Genomic DNA, 21,198 nt, shown 5'->3' with positions numbered 1-21,198 from the left:
TGTTTTACATAATGTATTTTTATTTTTATTTTATATGTGTACAGTAATGTGAACTGATAACTAGTTTGTTTTTAGCTCAGCTGTGACTTTGCCTTTTTGTTTCACCTTTAGTTTGCAAAACCTGCACTGAACCTATTCCACTATGTACTGATGGAGAATTTCTCACTGTGGACCTTAATACTACACACTTCTGTTGTCCTCAGTATTACTGTGGTAAGTATATTTCAACTAATTAAAAATATCTAGATATGTTCAATATTTAAGAAGGCCAGTGCATGTTAATTGTACTGTTACATGAGACCTTAGTTGAGTTCTAGCATATTAAATACATGTAATGTTTTCATACATCTAAGAGTGCTTCTTGGACAGTATTGTTACCTCCCCAAAATAGATTAGCTATGACTTTCCCATCATCCTAGATAGACTTTCTAGATACACACGTGATTCCATCCCCTCTTCACCTCCTTTCTCTTCTTGCCCCCCTGCCCTTTCTCAGGTCTTAACCTTATGAGCGTGTCTTAGTTCTATTACTGTTGTTGTATCTGCGTGAGAGTCATTGGTTCTGTCCTTACCAACACACTGCAATTGGGTGGTGGGAGAGGCAGCTCTGGGGAGATCCAAGTCCATGTATCACATCAGTAATGGCAGTGAACTAAATGGTAGCTAGTGAAAACTAGCAACTACGTGAAGTTAATCTTTACTCGTGTTATTTTTCTATTTAGTGTGTGAGCCAAATCTCTGTCCTACGCCACTACTCATCTGTGCACAAGATATGAAACTTGTGAAAGAAAATGTATCTGGTCAATGTTGTCCAGCATGGCACTGTGGTAACTAATTTTCATATTTTAAAGTTTTATTAGAATGTACTAATATATTTGATCAATATAAATATGTTGTTTTTTGCCTTTTAGAATGTAGCTGTGAAAGTTTTGTTGTGCCAACTTGTGAAGTGGTAAGAACACATATTTTTATTGAATTTTAATATAATTTAAATCAGTTTATTCTTCCTTTATTGCTTTTGTTTCTGATTTCTTTTCAGAGTTAATGGAATTGTTCTCTTTAAGTTGTACTGAAGTAGATTAAATCTTCTCTGATATTAGGGAGCAGTCAACATTTTAAATTATACTTGAGACAGGAAAGTACAATCAATATGTTATTTTTTTTCCCACTGGTGACTGAATCTACCAGTCTTATATCTACTTAAGTTCGCTGGTCTTAAAATAAGCACAGTATTGAAAATATATTACCTCAGTAATGAAAGATTTCCCAGTGATTCTTTAAGAAAGTGTACTAACAATGCATCTGTTTCAGAGGAGGAGGGGGTATAAACATGTAACTAACTGTCTGTACCTTGTTAGGGGTTATGTATGAACATGCAAACCTTACAGAAATTCCAAAAATTTAATTTTTAGAAATAATAATTATGGGCTTCCCTGGTGGCGCAGTGGTTGAGAGTCCGCCTGCCGATGCAGGGGACACGGGTTCATGCCCCGGTCTGGGAAGATCCCATATGCCGCGGAGCGGCTGGGCCCGTGAGCCATGGCCGCTGAGCCTGCGCGTCCGGAGCCTGTGCTCCGCAAGGGGAGAGGCCACAACAGTGAGAGGCCCACATACCGCAAAAAAAAAAAAAAAAAAAAAAAAGAAATAATAATTATGACTCTGGTATCACTTATTTAACCATTAGATGGAGGTTATGGTGCTTTACAAGTCTTTTTTTTTTCTTTAAATATTTACCTCCATGGTATGCCTCTAAGACTTGAGAAAGATAATATATTCCTGGCCTTATTTATCAAAGAAGACATGTTTTCTTTCACAAAGATTTTTTCTTTTCCTTCTCAAACAATGTGTATCATTAGAAACTCATTCAGACTTTTCAGGCCAAGGCTATATTCTGGGGAATAAATGAGGCACTTTTTAAAGTAACAGAACCCTTCTTAGGATACCACTGTTTCATTTAAAAAGCAGGGTGCAAAATTTCAGTTATGCGGGATGAATAAGTGCTGGGAGAACTGTTGTACAGCATAGTGACTATAGTTAACAGCACTGTATTGTAGACTTAAAAATTTGCCAAGGGGGTAGAGTCCACGCTAAGTGTTCTTTCCACAATATAATAATAATAATAAATAAGAGAGTGGGAGGAAACTTTTGGAGTTAATGGATAGGTCTATGGCACGGTGATATTTCATGATGTATACTTATCTCCAAATTTGTCAAGTTGTATACATCAGTTATGTACAGCTTTTGTATGTCAAATAAATTAATTAAATTGTATTTTAAAAAAGCATTAATCTAACATTTACTCTAATGATGAGTTACCATCTGTGATTTGCACAGAATGTTTAAGCTTTACAAATAACTTTCATAAAAATTCTTTTGGGTTATTTTGTGTATACACTATATACATACACCTACAGAAAAGAGTGGAATTATGATATTGTATTTTTCTCAAGTTCTTCACAGTTTACATAACAAGTTTTGTATATTATTTCATTGAATCTTCACAAAGTAGATATATTTAGCTCATTTTATAAGTAAGAAAACTGAGGTCTAGAGAGAGTAAATGATAGACTGAGATCTTCAGGAATTAGACCAAGGGTTGTGTCTAAACGCCCATGCAAGGCAATTTATTTTTAACATCCCTTGTTCTACAAAGGTATTGACCTGACCCATTGTTCCTGAAACTGCTAAATATTTGTTTCAGTGTCTAAGATGATATATTTTTAAAAATCACCATCTAATCTTTTGGAGTAATTTATGCAGTGGGGGAGTTTGATTTATTATTATTTTTAACTCTGTATTCCAATATTTTATTTCCAATCCCATTAGAATTGTATAATGACTAAAAGCCATAAAACATCAAAGGCATTAATGTCTATGAAACTACTTTACAACTCGTAAAGCACTATAAAAATTGAGATATTATTAGCTTATGGAGAAAAGTGCCTTTTATATATTACTATGAATTTGAGTTATTTTTTGTGTCAAGAATCAAATTAGTTTTTATTACTGATGTCATATGAAAATTAAACACACCCAGGAAAAGTTGATGTTTAAAATACAATTCTTGAAACTTTAAGCCTGAGTCCTACACTTGAGAAGAACCTATACCATTTCCCTAGTAGGGAAAAGTTTAAGCATTGGTCATGACAGCAATTTACTAACAGCTAAAGGTTATAGCACTTTCTGTACATCAGCTTGTTTTAAGCTCTTTACATATGTTGATCCATTTATTTCTTTCAAAAATTCTGAGGCAGACGGTATTATTATCCCCATTTTACAGATGAGGAAGGTGAGGAGCAGACTGGCTAAGTAATCTGCCCTAGATGACGGAGCTATTAAGTAGCAGAGCATGATTGGCACAAGGGCAGTCTTGTTCCTGTGCCTGTGCTATTAATCATTGTACTACACTCTTCTGCTCTTGTTTTATATGCTAAAGCAGCCTTGCTCTGATGCAGACATCAGAGTTCTAGACCACCTCTACAGAGCAGATCAAGAACATTTTCATCAAGAGAATTTTCTAGGGTTAGCAAGCCTTCTTTTATCTCTAATTGCCCACTAGAAGCTCAGAATCTAAATATAATTTTAAAGTTAGGACACATCATAAAGATCATCTTATCCACCTTCACTCATTTAATAGATAAGGAAATTTGAGTTTAGAGAGACTGAGTGGTCTATGATCACATTTTTATTGTGAGTATTTTCTATAGGCTACTAATTAAATGACTACTGGGTTAATCAAAGCTTGTTCACTGTCAGATATTTTTATGAACTTGCTATGTGGCTGTGGGGTAGGAAACTTATTAGATGTTATATTGTGTTTTTTTTTTACAATGGTAATATAATAAGCCATATTGATAAGTCATGTAATAATATCTTTCTAATAGGGAGAATTTCCTGCAATAGACCGCGACTTTCAGAGTAACTGTGGATGTGTACAGTATCTCTGTGGTAACTATGTTTTTTGAAACTTTTAAATGATAATGAATATTATTGATATCTGTTGTTGTTGTTTACTATGAATAAATTAAAATAAGTTTTGAGATATATTACACATTTTAAGCCATTGGCCAGTTTTTAAGTATAAAAAGTGTGCTTTTTATTTTTCAATTTCCTCTTTTGTAATATTCCTACATGTTCTGAGAAACTTGATAACCGGACATAAAAATTATTCTTTTTCAGAGGCTTCACAGAATTTAAAGTTGATGCCAGGGTCCTTTTTAGTGTATATAATTTAATTTAAAAATAAACAACATCTAAAAGTCAGAGATTTTTGCTCACTGTTTTATTATTATTGATGTTACCACTGCAAAGCATAAGGTTGATTTTTCTATGAAATAACAAATCTTCATATTAAGTATTAGTAGGTTAATAGAAAATAAACTTTTGTTCAATAGCTTAAAACGTCTGTATTTTTATATGAGAGGAGAGTTAAATCCAGTGTTGGCAAGGCACACAGAGCTTCTGAGCTGTATTCTTCATCGCTATTCTAGCCTCCTGTAAGCCGCTGTTAATGCTGTGGCAGCACATTATATCACCTACCTTCACCCTAAAGTATGACGTATAGGACGTTATGTGGCAGCACAAAAGATGGAACATTTCCTCTCAAAATAACAAAACACACGAAATGTTACACGATCCCTTCATGAAGAGACCTACTGTTACTGATTCAGACTTTGCCTCCATTTATATCCACTCCCCAAACCTGTCATGTTACGTTTCCAGAAGAGGGAACAGCAAGTAGCTTGATGATCACTTTGGGCTAAAGTTCTGGAATCTGCTATAAAGTATAGTTTTTAGAGGCAGTTCAAACAGTGTATAGCAGTTGAGTTTAGGAATCAATTTCTTACTCTGTGTCAAGGAATAAATGCTACATTCATTATTAAGTGAACTCTTGAGCTGTTCACAATATATAAAGGTAAAGATCTTTACTGGTTTTGAAAAAATTGCACCTCACAATAAAAACATTGACTTAAATAAAAGTTCCAATGATCACTTAATAAAAAACTTAATATAGTACTTTTTGTTGACTTTTCTTGTTTTCTTAGAAAAGGATGATGTGTGTGTATTTCAAGAAGTATCAGTATTGAATCCTGGCCAATCTATGATAAAGTATGTGGAAGGGGACTTTTGTTACATGGTAGATTGTCTAGAAGAGAAAGATAACAATACAGGCTTCCACACTTTGAATTTTACAATGTTGAATTGTTCAAAAGAATGTGATGTTGTAAGTATTCTTTGTAAGTCATTCTGGTGAGAGTTAATTAATCTTTAAATGGCAGCTGTAGAATTTGAATGAGTGAATACTCCATAAGTTAAAAATATACACTTGAATAGTTTTTTAATAATCTGTTAATTTGTAACATATCTATATAATGCCGTTTCCTTTTCCTGTGTATAACCTTGAGCTTCAGGAATCTTATTACCTATACAGCTTGTTTGACCTGAGCTTGTTAAATCTACTTGATGAATCTTGGCTGCTAGATGTAAAGGTTAACAACTACTTCACTTCTAATACAGCTATATAAAGTCAGTTATTATTTGAAGTGCTTCAAATTCAACCTCAGAAATGCTTTACAGGTGTTCTGAGACAGCATAGGTAATATTGGGAAGCACTTTCAGAATGAATTCATTAACAATATCAGTATTGTTATTGGCTAATTCAAATTATTATTATTATTATTATGCACAGCACCAGGAATACACTCCATCGCCAAGTGATTATGATTGTTGTGGTACCTGCAAAAATGTATCCTGCAAATTTCAAATGGAAAATGGAACATCAGTTATATATGAGGTATGAATTTCTTCGTTCCTAAAATGTGCTCCACGGAGGGTAGCTGTCTGTGCTATTTTCTAAAGAAGCTGTTCCCATAAATTTGAAAAATATCACTCACACACACACATAGTGTTCTACATGCAACAAGCACACCCATATACAGCATGCTTACAACACACAAGACATAGTTACATTTTAAAGTATCTGATTTCTGTTGTAAAGGAGCATGTTAAAATGGCTTCTCAAACTTATTTTATCATAGATCCTTACTTTTTTCCCCAGATGTTAGGAATGGACTTTGAGAAATGTTGATTTCTAATAATTAGAACAAAGGAAAAGAGCAATGTTATTTTATTCACTCATTTGAAATGAAACATTTTGATAGAAATCTGAAACTCAAGTTGTTAGCACTTTATTATTTCAGGTATCAAAGATTTCAGTGGGTAAATATGACAAAAGATCAAGAATATTTGAAAAATTTTTTAAAAAGAAGATCCCAAGAGTAATGAATGCTCTACCACATCTTTCTGCCCAAAACAATAAAATTATTATTCAGAATTCTTCTGTTATCTCATAATAACTCTATGGAGGTTTGAAGACTGACCTACTCCTTTCCTTTTTTAGAATAGAAGAATGGAACAGTGTATTAGTACAGTTGTTAGTGATGTCATCAGATTTAGGAGGGTCACAAATTCTGTTTATAATTTACATTACCTGAAGGTAGTTCCAGTTTGTTATTGCTATCCTTAAATTTTTTCCATTAATAGTTTAATTATATGGAGGTCTTATTTATGGTGTTCTTAAGTACAAGGGATTACTCATAGACCCAAAAGAAAAAGAGATTTCTCCAATCCTGTGCATTTTATTAAATAAGAAAAGTGAACAATTATCTTATTGTTTCATAGTCTATTGTTTTATAATTATGTGAAAAATAGTGTTATTGAATTACATAATGTTGTTGATATTGTTTATCTGTTTAATCATAGCAATATTTGTTTCATATTATATCGTTTTAAAGAGGGAGACTTGAAAAAGGAAGCTTATAAAATGAGGAGACATAGGTGTGAGAGGAAAGGAATCAGAGACTACTTGAAAATATACAGTCATGTGGGGATTTTAGTAAAAGAGCAACATAAACTCTATAGATGTCAATAATCCTGTGATAGCCCTGAAATTTAAATAAAAGATTAAATTATATTTAGAATATTTTTTGAGAACACAACAAGTAATGTAATATAAGTAAACATATATCAAGATTGTTAACTCTTGGCTCTTTCAAAGATAAGCTTTAGTTATCTAGAAATCTAATTCTTATGGAACAAGTAATTTTTGATTTCAGATAAATTAGATAGTACTATTTGAATTGACTATTAGAATTAATATTCGAATTTGAATGTTTTATCTTCTTTTATACCTGGACTTGTAGATCTTTTCCAGTTGAGATTCATAGAAGACCTGATGATATTTATACATTAAAATAGAATCTACAGAAAATAAACTTTGTCAGAATTCTTTGCTGGTTCACAAGAAATCTTCAAGTCAGAGTCTGACTAGCATTTTAAAATGCAGGTTATAAAATTTAAAAAAATCAACAATTACAGCCTAATAATTATATAATAATTATTTTCAGCTGATTTTATTTCTAAATAGGAATTCTGAAATCAAGAATGAAATAAACACTTAGGGACTCCCCTGGTGGCACAGTGGTTAGGAATCCGCCTGCCAATGCAGGCGACACGGGTTCGAGCCCTGGTCCGGGAAGACCTCACATACCAAGGAGCAACTAAGCCCTTGTGCCACAACTACGGAGGCTGAGTGGCACAACTACTGAAGCCCATGCGCCTAGAGCCTGTGCTCCGCAACAAGACAAGCCACCGCAATGAGAAGCCCGCGCACCATAACAAAGAGTAGCCCTGCTCGCCACAACTAGAGAAAGCCCATGCACAGCAACAAAGACCCAATGCAGCCAAAAATAAATTAATTAATTAAATAAATTTAAAAAAAGAATGAAGTAAACATTTAGTATGTTGAAAAAGTTGTTAAAAGAATAGGGATATGTTTAAAAATAACCAGAAGGTATAGAAAACTAGAACCATAGGTGAATAATCACTATCATCCAAAGATTTTTAAATTTTTTGGTGATAGGGGAGTAGAAGGAAAAATAAACAAACCTCAAGAGAGGAGGCATACTAAGTAATATGATTTGTTGTTTTATAATTAGTAAGGAAATATTAGAGCAAGACCTTTGACACTTGGCCATATTAGATAATTAATTTTGTAGTAGAAAAAGATACTTATTTGCTTCTTTCCTCTCTGTTGCTTTGTTTCACATTTACATCTTGGTTCTAGTATGAAACCAAAACACCCACCCACACACATACCACATATATGTATTTTTAATTATTTTAGATAAGTTTGGGGACAATGCCAGATGGACATTTTATGTTACAAGAAGCTCTCTGAATCTTGACTTTTGATTCAGTAGGATAGGAAACATTCTACTTAAGAAATATAGCAGATTTTAATAAGCAAACAGTAACTTTCTCTTTTATTTTTAGGAGGGGAGTACCTGGCACTATAATTGTACCACATTTGAATGTGTTAAGACTGACGAAGGGACGATGATTCTGAAGTACAGTATGGTCTGTCCCCCTTTTAATGAGACTGAATGCAAAATGGTTTGTACTTTGTTATAGCTAAGAAAATTTGGCATTAAATATAATTTAGAAAATACACATTAATATGTTTTCCAAGGTCATACATACATACATTATGGCTTATTTATTTTGCTAAATGTTTTATTTTCATGTATACATAAAAGCTCTATTATATTTCCTCAGTTTGACACTTTGAGTTATATATGGCATTCCAAATAATTTTGAGTCTCCCTGAATGGACATGATGCTATGGGTTTTTAATATGTAGACCAAAGGATTATTGAAAAATCCTTTGATCAGCCAACTTAGCCTCTTCTTTCCATATGGATTAATAAACTAATCAATCAGAACTTGGTCAAATTTCTCTTTCTTAAACACACAGCAGATTTATGCTGTCATTCGCTGTTTAAAGCATACTAGCCTAAATGAAATTTGCCGTAGTTTCTCTGAGCATGGGCCACTGTGAAACTCAGCACATGCCAGAGCATTGCTGATTCTTTAGTTTTGCTCTTCCAATTCCCTTTTCTCTCGTAGAAGAGCCTACTGGGAGAGTAGATTTTCTAAAGTCACACAATTAAAAAAAAAAGATTCTTTGTAGCCTTAATTATTTAGGAGATAATAATCCCTAATGAAAAGTAAGCTTTATTCTGTTGTGTGAGGCAATATTTTTCTTTAAGTGTAGAGAAATAGCATAGTTTCACTTTTTTTTCATGATGTGCCATTTTAGTGATGATGGTTAGCTAGCTGGCTGGCTAGTGAGATACAATATGTACTAAAGTAATAGAATTTCAGCTCTTGAAAGAATCTTAGGCATCATCTTATTTCACAGATTCATTTTTATAGAATAAATTCTTTTATTTGAGTTACAATTAGCAAGTTACTAAAAGCAATTAGCAACTTACTGTAAGAATTCCAAAATATATGAAATTTTCTTAATTTAGCCTTTGGCAAGAGACATCCTGAAGTGGGGAATTTTTTTTGAATAATAAAATATTAAAGAAAAACAGACATCATTTTAACATTCAGTTATATTCAGGAACTCAGTCTAGTCTCAAAAAGTAGTTCAGATTATTTCAAGGAGTTTAAAAGATATAATGGCCTCTATTTAGAGTCCCTATTAGTACTTTGATTTGGTAAGAAAATCTTTTGTGGTATTTAAAATGGGTTCTTTTAAGTAAGTTAATCCTTTTGCACTTTTTCATATTACTAATGAAGAAATAACAAATTTTAAACAAAATATCTGCTCCTAATTTTACAAACAAATTCTTATTAGAAATTGTTAAATTTCAATCATCTTTCTATAAAGTCTTTGTGATATTTAGTAAAAATATTGAGAAAGTTGGTTTTCTATTTCTAGTTTAGGATGAAATGACAAAACACTGAATTTTAACATTATTCCTTTTTTCTTCCTAGAATGAAGGGATTGTAAAGCTTTATAATGAAGGCTGTTGCAAGATCTGTAAGTGAAGACAAATTACATACATTAATTTGATTAGTTTGAATTGCTCATGATTATTATTTTTTTCTCATAAAATTCAGTTCCTATGTTGCAATGAGGGAAACAAATTTTATAATGTTTATTATTTAACAAAATTATGTGCATGCAATATATTTATTTGAATTATAAGGTTTATTTCGTAGTGCTTTTTAATGATTTTAAGGACTGAAATAGAATAGAGGGGTATTCATGCAACCATTTATGTGTTTATGATTTTATTTTTTGTGTTCATGAATTTATGTCAAGAAAAAAGTTTTAGAGGGGAGTGGGGGAGTGCTGCTTCATGGGTATGGGGTTTCTTTCTGGGGTGATGAAAATGTTCTGATATTGGATAAGGTGGTGGACGTACAACATTTTGCATGTATTAAATGCTACTAAATTGTGTATTTAAAAATGGTTAGTTTTATTTTAATGCAAATTTCACTTTAATAATAGAAAAAAATGTTCAATCTCACATATAATAAAGTTATTAAAATCCAATGAAAATACTAAAACAACAAAAAAAGAAAAAGGTTTTAGGCAACTTGGCATAAATAGTAATTTTAACATTGTTTAGAGAAGCTTTTGGGAAAAAAGGCTACAACACAATTCAGGTTAATAATGCCACTGTGTAGGTTTGGATTCTTAGACACAAATTATCATGCCTCTCAAGGGAGATTTCTGAACTTTTTTCATGAAGGGCGAAATCCCATAAATATGTAAGAATAGTCTTGTCTATTTAGAGGTGTTAGTTATATTGAAAACAATATTAAAATGTATTAGGGACTTACCTGGTGGCACAGTGGTTAAGAATCTGCCTGCCAATGCAGGGGACACGGGTTTGATACCTGGTCCGGGAAGATCCCACATGCCGCAGAGCAACTAAGCCCGTGTGCCACAACTACAGAGCCTGCGCTCTAGAGTCTGCGAGGCACAACTACTGAAGCCCGCGCGCCTAGAGCCTGTGCTCCCCAACAAGAGAAGCCACCGCAATGAGAAGCCCGTGCACCTCAACGAAGAGTAGCCCCTGCTCACTGCAACTAGAGAAAGCCCCCACGCAGCAATGAAGACCCAACGCAGGGCAAAATAAATAAATTAATTAAAAATAAAATAAAATAATTATCTTAAAAAAATGTATTAAAATTTTGATGAAACATAAGTAAAATATATATTATTGAACATAATAACAGCTTATAAATCAGAAACTCACCTGTTTTCTACTGACAATTTATTTCTCACAAAATTCCAATGATGGGTTCTGCATTTATCCTGATTTTCAGTTTAGAGAGTTTAAGTAACTCATCTAAGTCATACCTCTTGTGGGATTTCACTCCAGGCCTGATCTCACAGCCTGCTTTTTAACAGCTAGTGATATTCTGGAACATTATCAGTATAAGTTTTAGGAGAGGGCAGAGGCTGACTGATGATGTCTGCTCATCAGTGCAGGGCTGGAACGACAGAGTCTATTTACATGAGGTGTGAAATGTAAAATCCAACACATTCATACCCACCCACAACAAACATTCTGATGTCCAATTTGTTCTTGTATTCATTTGCTGGGGCTGCTGTTAACAAAATACCAGAAACTGGGTTACTTAGCAGAAATTGATTGTCTCAAAGTTCTGGAGGTTAGAAGTCTAAAACAAAGGTGTCAGTAGGGTTGACACCCTCTGAGGGCTGTGAGGGAAGGGTCTCCTCCAGCCCTCTCTTCTTGGCTTGTTAGATGGCCATCTTCATGTTCACACGGTGTTCTCCTTGTAAGTGGATCTGTTTCCAATTTTCCAGTCATAAGGACACCAGTCATATGAATTAGGGCCCACCCTAATGACCTCTTTTTCACTTGATTACCTCCGGAAAAAATCCTATCTCCAAATAAGGTCACATTCTGAGGCACATAGGAGTATTTGGAAGGCAGAATTCAACCCATAACAGCTATATTGCCAGGACTTTAGCAGGTAATAGAATACCACTTAATGCTTTTTAATAACTGGGGCTCTTAGACACATACTAATGAAAATTTTTTGCTCATTAGAAATGAGCAATTTTTCATTGTTTTCTCTGAATCAAATGTAAACTAATGTGTATCAAATAGTCATTGTATCCAGAACTCAAGGAGTGAAATTTAGGCTCCAGAATCTAAGGAAGTTTATATTTTCATGCTCTCATGTCTTTTTCCTTCTGCTTCTTTAGATTCTAGACTCTTCCATAGGTATGAGATATAGGAATAGAATCCCATTGCAATGTAAACACCTTGAATTCTGTAACCCCATTTTAATTATTAGAGAAGTGAGTGTATTTATGTTATCTGAGGGCAGACAGGGGAAGATCTGTTTGACTTGACCATATGGCTACTATTGATTGTCTGTCACATGTCAACACTCTATTAAACCCATAGCAGACAGCACTGCAACGAATCTTCACCACAGTTCTGGAAGGTAGGTGGGGAGGTAGGTATGGTTTCCCTACAGGTGAGGAAATGAAGGTTCAGAAAAGTGTATCACACTAATCAGTCATGCTCAATAGATTTAGGCCTCTCCAGTGCCTGGCCTCAGGATATTTCAATTTTGCCAAGCTCTGTGAAGTGCAGAATAATAACACGCCTCCTCATTTTCTCTCATCTGACGTATAAGGCCTTGTGAAGTAGTTTCTGCTTTGGCATTAGAGAACCCCTGTCCATAGTCTTTGCTTTTGGGTGACCAGGCTTTATCAGGGAGACTGTGGATATTGCGTATTGTTGCCAGTGCTATGCTAAACAAAATGTGTTACCATAAAGTCTCTGAGGAATAAATAGGAAATGGCTCTTGGCACGAACACATCCAGCCAACTAACAATACATTTATGCTGTCCCAGTTTCATTCATTGAATGAGTTAACACAAACAGATTTTCATTGAGTGCCTCTCACGTACCAGACATCCTTTTAGGCACTGGGACTATGATAGCGGATGAAACAATATCTGCATGCATAGTGTATGTTATCAAGAAGGGGAAGAAACAATAAGAGGTAAATATACATTATTATGTCAGGTAGCGATGAATGGTATAAAGAACAATAGTGCAGAATAAAAGTGATGGAGAGGGAGGGAGATCGGGTTGTTCCTTTAAGTGGGTGACTAGAGAATGCCTCTGTGATGAGGTGTCGTTTGAATAGGAACTGAGTGTCCTTGGGAGCCAGCCGGGTAGAGCTAAGAGTGTTCAAGGTGGAGGAAATGGCAAAGTACAGTCATGGCACAGGGATGAAAGTGATAGAAGAAGATAAGGGCCTTAGAGGTCATGTCAAAGATGGTTTCCTTCTTGACTATTCTTTGTTTTACAACTTATGAGAATAGAAGGGCTAATGAAGTAACCACTGGGTGAAAGCATCTTAAGGCACACAACAGCCTGCCCTCGCCACCGACACTGAGCTTCAGTCCACACCGTATTTGGGGGGTCGGGGAAAGGAGAAAGGACAAGCATAGGAGATTGAGGAGGAGCCACAAAGAGATGGCAGGCAGAGCAAAGAGGACGCTCTGGAAGCCAAGTGCAGAAAGTGTATCCAGGAGGAGAGAGCGGTGGACTGAGTCAGACGCCGCTGAGAAGTCAAGTAGGATGATAACCGAGATGTGACCTCTGACAACAGCAATTGAAAGTCATGGATGGCCTGGGCGAGAACAGTTTAATTTCAGGCCGTCTTTGCTACCCATCTCTGCTTCAACCAGAGTGGCTTAACTTTTATATACTTCACATGTTCAGATTTCATACAAGCATTTATTTTAAATCGAGAGTTTGCGCCTAAACTCATTTGAAGATTGGAGCTCTAATTCCAGTCTTTTGCAAACAAGGAAACTCAGAATGATTTAGTCTCTTTCCTAAAGTGACAGAGCAAGTTAGTAACAGGGTGAGATGAGAACCTTGGTGGTTTTGTATCCTGATTCAGGGATTACATTCTCTATTATACAGCGTTAACTATGTATTATTGGGTGTATTATCAAGTGATAATACATCATGCACACAGAAGCATAGTAATAGATTAATTAATACAAAGGGTTTTCATTAGAAATCGTGACATCGTTTCAGAGCCATAAAATCAAGTATGAGTCATCCATACATTTCAACATGGTTGATAATAATTCAGTTACCTTCTTGAATTTTACATTAATATCCATTAAGATAATGTGACTTTAAATCTATCAGTTTATATTTTAAAATAGATTTATATATATATGTATGTATGTATGCCTTAATTATGTACATGTATATTTACCTGTACCTGTACAGGTAAATATGTATTACATTAAAATATAATGTATAAATATTACATTAAATATAATAATAAATATACACCCGACACAGGTTGATGTTAGCATTACTCCATGTGTGGAATATGTTTGATTTATGATTATGATAATTATTCTAAGATGATAAGATAAAGAGATAAATATAAAGCTAGAAAATATATGAGAAAAGAAGTTGAAAATAAATATTAACAAACTAAGAGTAAAATTTTCACTATCTCTTATTATAGAAATATGTTTTATATAAATATATCAGTTTTCAATTATAAATATATTCATATGTTTAATTGAATTAAGAAACAATTTGATATGGACTTTTGATGAATAAATACATTCTGTATTTTATCAGGCAAACGAGAAGAAAGACCATGCCAGAAAGTGATTATTAGATCAATCATAAGGAAAGAGGACTGTATAAGTCAAAGCTCTGTAAGTGGAAAAATATCATTTGTTACACAAAGCATATGTGTCTTTCCAGAAGTATATGTGTCACAGCACTGGTAAGTTTGTAAGCCAACAAAATGCCAACACTTAAAATATTTAACTTTTGGAGACTATTCCTACATTCTAATATTAAAATATTCTGTTTGTGAAGAAGTATGAATTATTCTTGGCATAAATAATCACCAGTTCTGAATGTTAATTGCAATCCAGAGAGATGGAAATTTAAACCTAAATATATTTGACCACATATTGTCTTAAGTGTGTAATTTTAATCAGCAAAAATAGTCTTAGTTCTAACTTTTCCCACTTTAATAAGACCTGTCTGATTCTATAGTCTACTTAATTGTGATACAATACAGGTTACAATAGAATCATTAGATTGTGATTACTATAGTCCATAGATCTGTCTAGTTATGTGTGCACATTTCATACTTTGAGTTATGTCAGATTGCCATCTTGGACAAACAATATGCTACCTTAGTGGAATCAATATCACTGTTTTAAAAGTTTTAAAACATTTTTCTCGTCTCTCCTTACAGATAAATGTTGCATCTTGCGATGGACAATGCCCATCAGCTACCATATTTAACATCAATATTGAGAGCCATCTAAGATTCTGTAAGTGTTGTCGTGAAAATGGGGTGCGCAACTTGACTGTGCCACTGTATTGCTCAGGCAATGGCACTGAAGTCCTGCACACTCTCCAGGAACCTATAGACTGCACATGCCAGTGGATTTAAATTCTTGGATTCCAAGAACTCTATGCAACATCATAAGGTCAAATGGAGTTAACTTTTATCACTCTTTTTAAGGCACTGGCAGATTTACACTGTTTAATAATGTATTTTTCAGACTACTGGGATATGGCAATTTAACACTTGCTACAAAATAAATACAATTTCCAGGAAAAACTAGATTTATTGACTTAGTCTGTTTTAGAGAATCAAATGATTTTAAGGTGTTCAGCTGAAATGCTGTTATGTATATAATTGCAGCATGCAATTATATTCTCATCTATTAGAAGGTTGTTTAGTAGGATTCTTTCAGTTTCACTCAATAGTTTTTTCTTTTTAATTTGAAAAGTCTGCCATAGCTATTCGAATTAAGATACTCTTTATTGCTACTGTTTATTCTGGTAAATGTAATCAGTTAATAGTGGCATCTGGATAGTCATAAAGAGTGGTACGCTTAGAGACTGATCATAGAACAATAGGATTTTAGATTATTTGAAGTCTGAATGGATATTAGGAATGTTATTGCAAATTTCCTTTATTTTGCAAATTTATCAGATAACCAGAGAAGCTGTGTGACTTGTACAAATTCATCCGGTGTAACGATATAGTGAATTCATGTTAACAGCTGGATTAAGTCTACATCTTTGACATTCCAGCAATATGTTCTTTCCTTTTGAACAGTATGGTAAGGTTTGTATCACAGAACCTTTTATTCTTAAAGAGTTTGCTTTGCCTAGAATTAAGAATTTTAAATTCAATGCCTTTAAAAAAAGGAAAAAATGCCGCACATACATATGTATATACATACATGTAATAGTTACCTGAATAATAAGGAACGGGGAAATGTAGCATCATTTGCTAAATAGAGGAGGGAGATCTCGGGCTTTTATTTTTTGTACCATTAAAACTGTTTTAAAATATGTTGTTATTATTTAACATTTAGTTAGCTATTTACTGTCTCATAGACGTCTGATTTTTGAGATGTATTTGCCTAACTATTGAAGTTGCATGCTGTTTTTCTGTTCATGCTGCTGTTTTGCCAATGAAAGATGAAATAAAATGATTTGAATGTATTAGTAATTCTACAGTGGAATGCCGCACTTTTTAAAGACAGTAGATTATTGACATTTGCAAGGAATATATTCTAAGATCTTTGCAAACCCCCCCAATTCTTTGCCACTTATAGTATATAATTATCTGATTCTCCTCATCTGTAAAAAGGAGAGAATGCCCCACTTGGTATGATTGTTGTGAGGATCAAATGAAGTTGAACATCAATGAGAGAAGAATAAAACTGCATTGAAAAGTGGATGTGGGAGCCTGATGACTAGGCTGAGCTAGGTGATTTGTTTCTATTTCAAAATCATGCTACCCAGAAAAATTACAAGAGATTAGATATTTTGGGACCCCCAGGGTTACTAAGAAATGGATGAAAGAATCAAATGAACATTGCATCTGCAGAGCCCCGGTACCTACTGTATATAAAAATTGATTTTATTTTATTTGCACTTAATAACACTTATAAGTGTTCTGTCTAGACATTAACATTTCAATATTCTTTGATTCCTGTTAACATATAGATTAAATCAAATCTATTTGGTTAAAATATACTAACATTTTGCTTAAGAGAAACTGTATTTACCTCAAATGAGGTACATAATATTGTATATTGTCTACCACTCATTTCTTTATTTTCATGCTCTGTTAAATATTTATTATATTAAAAATATTAAATTGTCTTTAAACCTATTTGTGGGAAAAATGGAAACATTTTCCTAGAACTTCATAAACATTCTCAAATACAACAAATCTATATTGAGCACTTCTATATTGAGCATAGTGTGTCAGGCACTGTTCTAAGCTCTTGAGAACATAAGCAATACAAAATAGACACAGGGCTCACCCTCATGCAACTTAGAGTCTAGTGAGAAAGTAGGTATTGCATAAATAAACACACCTGCAGGGAAAGTCCAGAAGGAAAACCCAAAATTCTTTGGAATGTAGTTCAAGATGGCTATCAAATCAGCAGAGGGGTACAAATGGACGTTCCATAAATGGTGTTGGGACAACTGGATAGTAAACTGAATAAAAAGATGTTAGATCAGGGTATACGGAGTCTGGGATATGAACTTCTCAATGTAGAACAATATATTTTTTAATTTCTGAATTATGTTTGTATCACATATTCCTCATACTTAAATTAGTTATAAAATAAGTATAAGGGATCTTAGAAAAGAACAGTCAGGAAAGGAGGCTGAGAAAGAATAGTTACAGAGTTTGGAGTAAAGCCTGGAGCCTTAATGGGGGTCATAGAAGCCAAGGAGAAGCCAAGGAAATAGAAGGTTATATAAAGAATTGGAGTTATTCTGTCAAATGCTGATGAAAAGTCATTTGATTTATAGAAATAGAGTTCATTGGTGTTTCTTATTATGAACAAAAGCCATAATGAAGTGGTGTATTAGTCAGTTTGGGCTGCTATAACAAAACAGCACAAACTGGGCAACTTAAAAACATCAGACATTTATTTCTTACAGTTCTAGAGGCTGGGAAGTCCAAGATCAAGGTGCCAGCAGATTTGGTGTCTGGTGAGGGTCTGCTTCCTGGTTCAAAGACAGCAGTCTTCTTGCTGTATCCTTTCATGACAGAAGGGGTAAAGGAACTTTCTGGAGTCTCTTCTAAAGGGGCACTAATCCCATTTGTGGGGGCTTCACCCTCATGTTCTAATCACTGCCCAAAGGGCCCACCTCCTAATACCATCATATGGAAGGTTAGGACTTCAACATATGAATTTTGAGGGGACGTGGCCATTCAGCCCATTGCCAATGAGTTGAAAGGTGATAAGTAGATGATAAATTGGACTCAATACGTGCACTGCTTCTGATGTACTCATGCCCAGATTCACTCAAACACATGCTTATGTTTCTGCAGCTGGTGCCGCCTGCTCCCATCTTCATGACAGTTTCCCTTCCCAGGCAGCCTGAGGCAGCTAGGCAGGAACAGCACAGCACATGTGCAGCAGGCCCAGACTAAGCCATTGACCTCCTTGCCTTACTCTGACCACTGTCTCAGTCTTCTGGGGAGGAAGGACTGCATCCCTCCCCCATGTCTGCCTTAGGGGCTCTGGTTCCTCCTACCACTTCTGAGCCTGGAAGAAGCATCATGCCCCCTGATTACCATGAAGAACTGAGTAATGCAGCCTGGAGAAAAGGAGGAATTAATACCCTGAGAAGTAAACTCTGAACAATGGACAGGTCCAGGAGCCAGCAGGTAAATTGCTCACTGTCACCCCTCATCCTCAATGACTATTCCAAGATGCAGTGGTTCCATTTGGCCTTTCCAGATATATCTGTGTTTCGTGTAAGCAGTGGCCTGCTCTCTAACAATCTGACTTGTATTAGCTTTTGTCCCTCTCCTGCCTCACTTTCCTTAAATCAGTTCCTTGAAGAGTCTTCTTCACCTCAGTAAATGACAACTGTCAAATTTAGTGTGTGTGTGTGTTGCATTAAAACTACAAGATGTGATTTTTAGCTTAGATTTTTTAAACAGTTAACACTCTTTATTGAGTCATTTTGGAAGGGAGAAGAGTAAAAACAAACTCTCGTATTGTTTGTAGGAGAAAAATAATACAAAACGTACACATAAATAATTTCTATTGTCATTTTGTTTATTTTTGTTTTTCTCCCTGCCCTTCCTGATCTGGGATTAAATTGAACATAATTTTTAATTTCTTTAAGAATTTTTAGTGAAAGCAGTCTTGAGAAAAAAGAACAAAGCTGGAGTTATCATGCTGCCTTACTTCAGACTATACTACAAAGTTACAGTAATCAAAATAGCATGGTATTGGCACACATAAATCAATGTATCAGAATAGAAAGCCCAGAAATAAACCCACACACCTATGGCCAATTAATCTATGACAAAGGAGCCAATAACATACAATGGAGAAAAGACAGTCTCTTCAGTAAGTGGTACTGGGAAAACTGGACAGCTATATGTAAAAGAATAAAATTAGAACATTTTCTCACAGCATATACAAAAATAAACATAATGGATTAAAGACCTAAATGTAAGATCAGAAACCATAAAACTCCTAGAAGAAAACATAGGCAGAACACTCTTTGACATAAATCATAGCAATATTTTTTGAATCTGTCTCCTAAGGCAAAGGAAACAAAAGCAAAAATAAACAAACAGGAGTTAATTAAACTTAAAAGCTTTTGCACAGCAAAGGAAACCATCAACAAATAAAAAGACAACCTATTGAAGGGGAGAAAATATTTGCAAATGATATGATTTTGGTTGATATCCAAAATATATAGACAGCTCATACTATTCAATATCAAAAAAATGAACAACCCAATTTAAAAATGGGCAGAAGACCCAAATAGACACTTTTTTCCAAAGAAGACATACAGATGGCTAACAAGAACATGAAAAAATGCTCAACATCACTGATCATCAGGGAAATGCAAATCAAAACCACAATGAGATATTACCTCACACATGTCAGAATGGCTATCATCAAAAAGTCTATAAATGAGAAATGTTGGCAAAGATGTGGAGAAAAGGAACCCTAGTACACTGTTGGTGGGAATGTAAATTGGTGCAATCACTATGGAAAACAATATGGAGATTCCTCAAAAAACTAAAAACAGAACTACCATATGACTCAGCAATTCCACTATTGGCTATATAGCCAAAGAAAATGAAAACATGAATTTGAAAAGATACATGCATCCCAATGTTCACAGCAGTATTTGTACAATAGCTAAGATATGGGAACAACCTAAGTTTCCATCAACAGATGAATAGATAAAGAAAATGTGGTATATACATACAATGGAATATAACTCAGCCATAAAAAAGAATGAAATTCTGCTATTTGCAACAACATAGATGGACCTGGAGGGTATTTTGCTTATTGAAATAAGTCAGACAGAGAAAGACAAATACTGTATGTTATCACTTATAGGTGGAATCTAAAAAAATAAATGAACAAATAAAACAGAGACTCATGGATATAGAGATCAAACTAGTGGTTACCAGTGGGGAAAGGGGAAGGGGGAGGGGCAAGATAGTGGTAGGGGATTAAGAGGTACAAACTACTCTGTATAAGATAAATAAGCTACAAGGATATTGTACAGCATAGGAAATATAGCTTTCCGAGCTTTTTCTATGCAATTAATTACCATGCAATGTTTCAAGATTAATGTTCACATTACACAGAAAATAACACTATTGAAATCCAGGTATCTCAATAATTTCTTTAATCTATTGAGAACATGTGTGGCTACAATATATAGATTCAGAAGATTTCAAGATACAGAATAAGTATGACTCTGATCAGAGGGCCTGTATGTAGCCCAAGTGGATTAGGATTCATGTTTGTGCTAATATTTCCAGATAGGGTCGCTGTGAATGATCGTACATTTTGGTCCCAGTATTAAAGTGCTTATCTGAGGGGCGAGGCTGTGCTGAAATCTGACTCAGGTTCCTCAAGCCAGGTCGGTGAACCATGACAAGAGACTGTTTCGACCCAGAGGATGAAATTCCCTTTTCTTTGCACAAAGGCACTGGCCTCTTGCCAAGCCAAACACCCGTCTTTGGGACTGCATCTTCCCAGAGGGAGGAGCCTGTTTCTAATAACTCCTGAGGTAAGAAAGTGGAGGCATTTTCTAATTCACCCACCAGACATTGCGCCTTTTCCTAATACACTTGTCACGAGTAGGCACCTTTTCCTAATTTGCACAAAGGTCAGCAACTGTCTGTTCCCAGCCTTCATTTCTTTCTAATAAAGTCTTAAAAATGACTATAGTGTGGGCCTCCCTGGTGGCGCAG

General features: G+C 34.6%; 1 protein-coding gene across 1 annotated transcript in view; it reads left to right on the top strand.

Annotated features, from left to right (window-relative positions):
- OTOGL (otogelin like) overlaps positions 1-15,366 on the top strand; it is a gene marked incomplete at both ends in the record, with an annotated part of 149,058 nt that extends 133,692 nt beyond the window's left edge. The window contains 10 exons of the mRNA XM_081250255.1: positions 112-213; positions 723-827; positions 912-952; positions 3,885-3,948; positions 5,046-5,224; positions 5,690-5,794; positions 8,335-8,454; positions 9,847-9,892; positions 14,532-14,611; positions 15,166-15,366. Coding sequence (XP_081106381.1) covers positions 112-213; positions 723-827; positions 912-952; positions 3,885-3,948; positions 5,046-5,224; positions 5,690-5,794; positions 8,335-8,454; positions 9,847-9,892; positions 14,532-14,611; positions 15,166-15,366 — 1,043 coding nt within the window. The remainder of the gene's footprint in view (positions 1-111; positions 214-722; positions 828-911; positions 953-3,884; positions 3,949-5,045; positions 5,225-5,689; positions 5,795-8,334; positions 8,455-9,846; positions 9,893-14,531; positions 14,612-15,165) is intronic.
- Between the last annotated feature and the right edge of the window lie 5,832 nt (positions 15,367-21,198).

The sequence above is a fragment of the Mesoplodon bidens genome (assembly GCF_964165515.1).
Source record: "Mesoplodon bidens genome assembly, chromosome: 11".
Classification (NCBI taxonomy): Eukaryota; Metazoa; Chordata; class Mammalia; order Artiodactyla; family Ziphiidae; genus Mesoplodon; species Mesoplodon bidens.
Note: the sequence above shows the minus strand (reverse complement) of the source record. Positions and strands in the feature narration are given on the sequence as shown.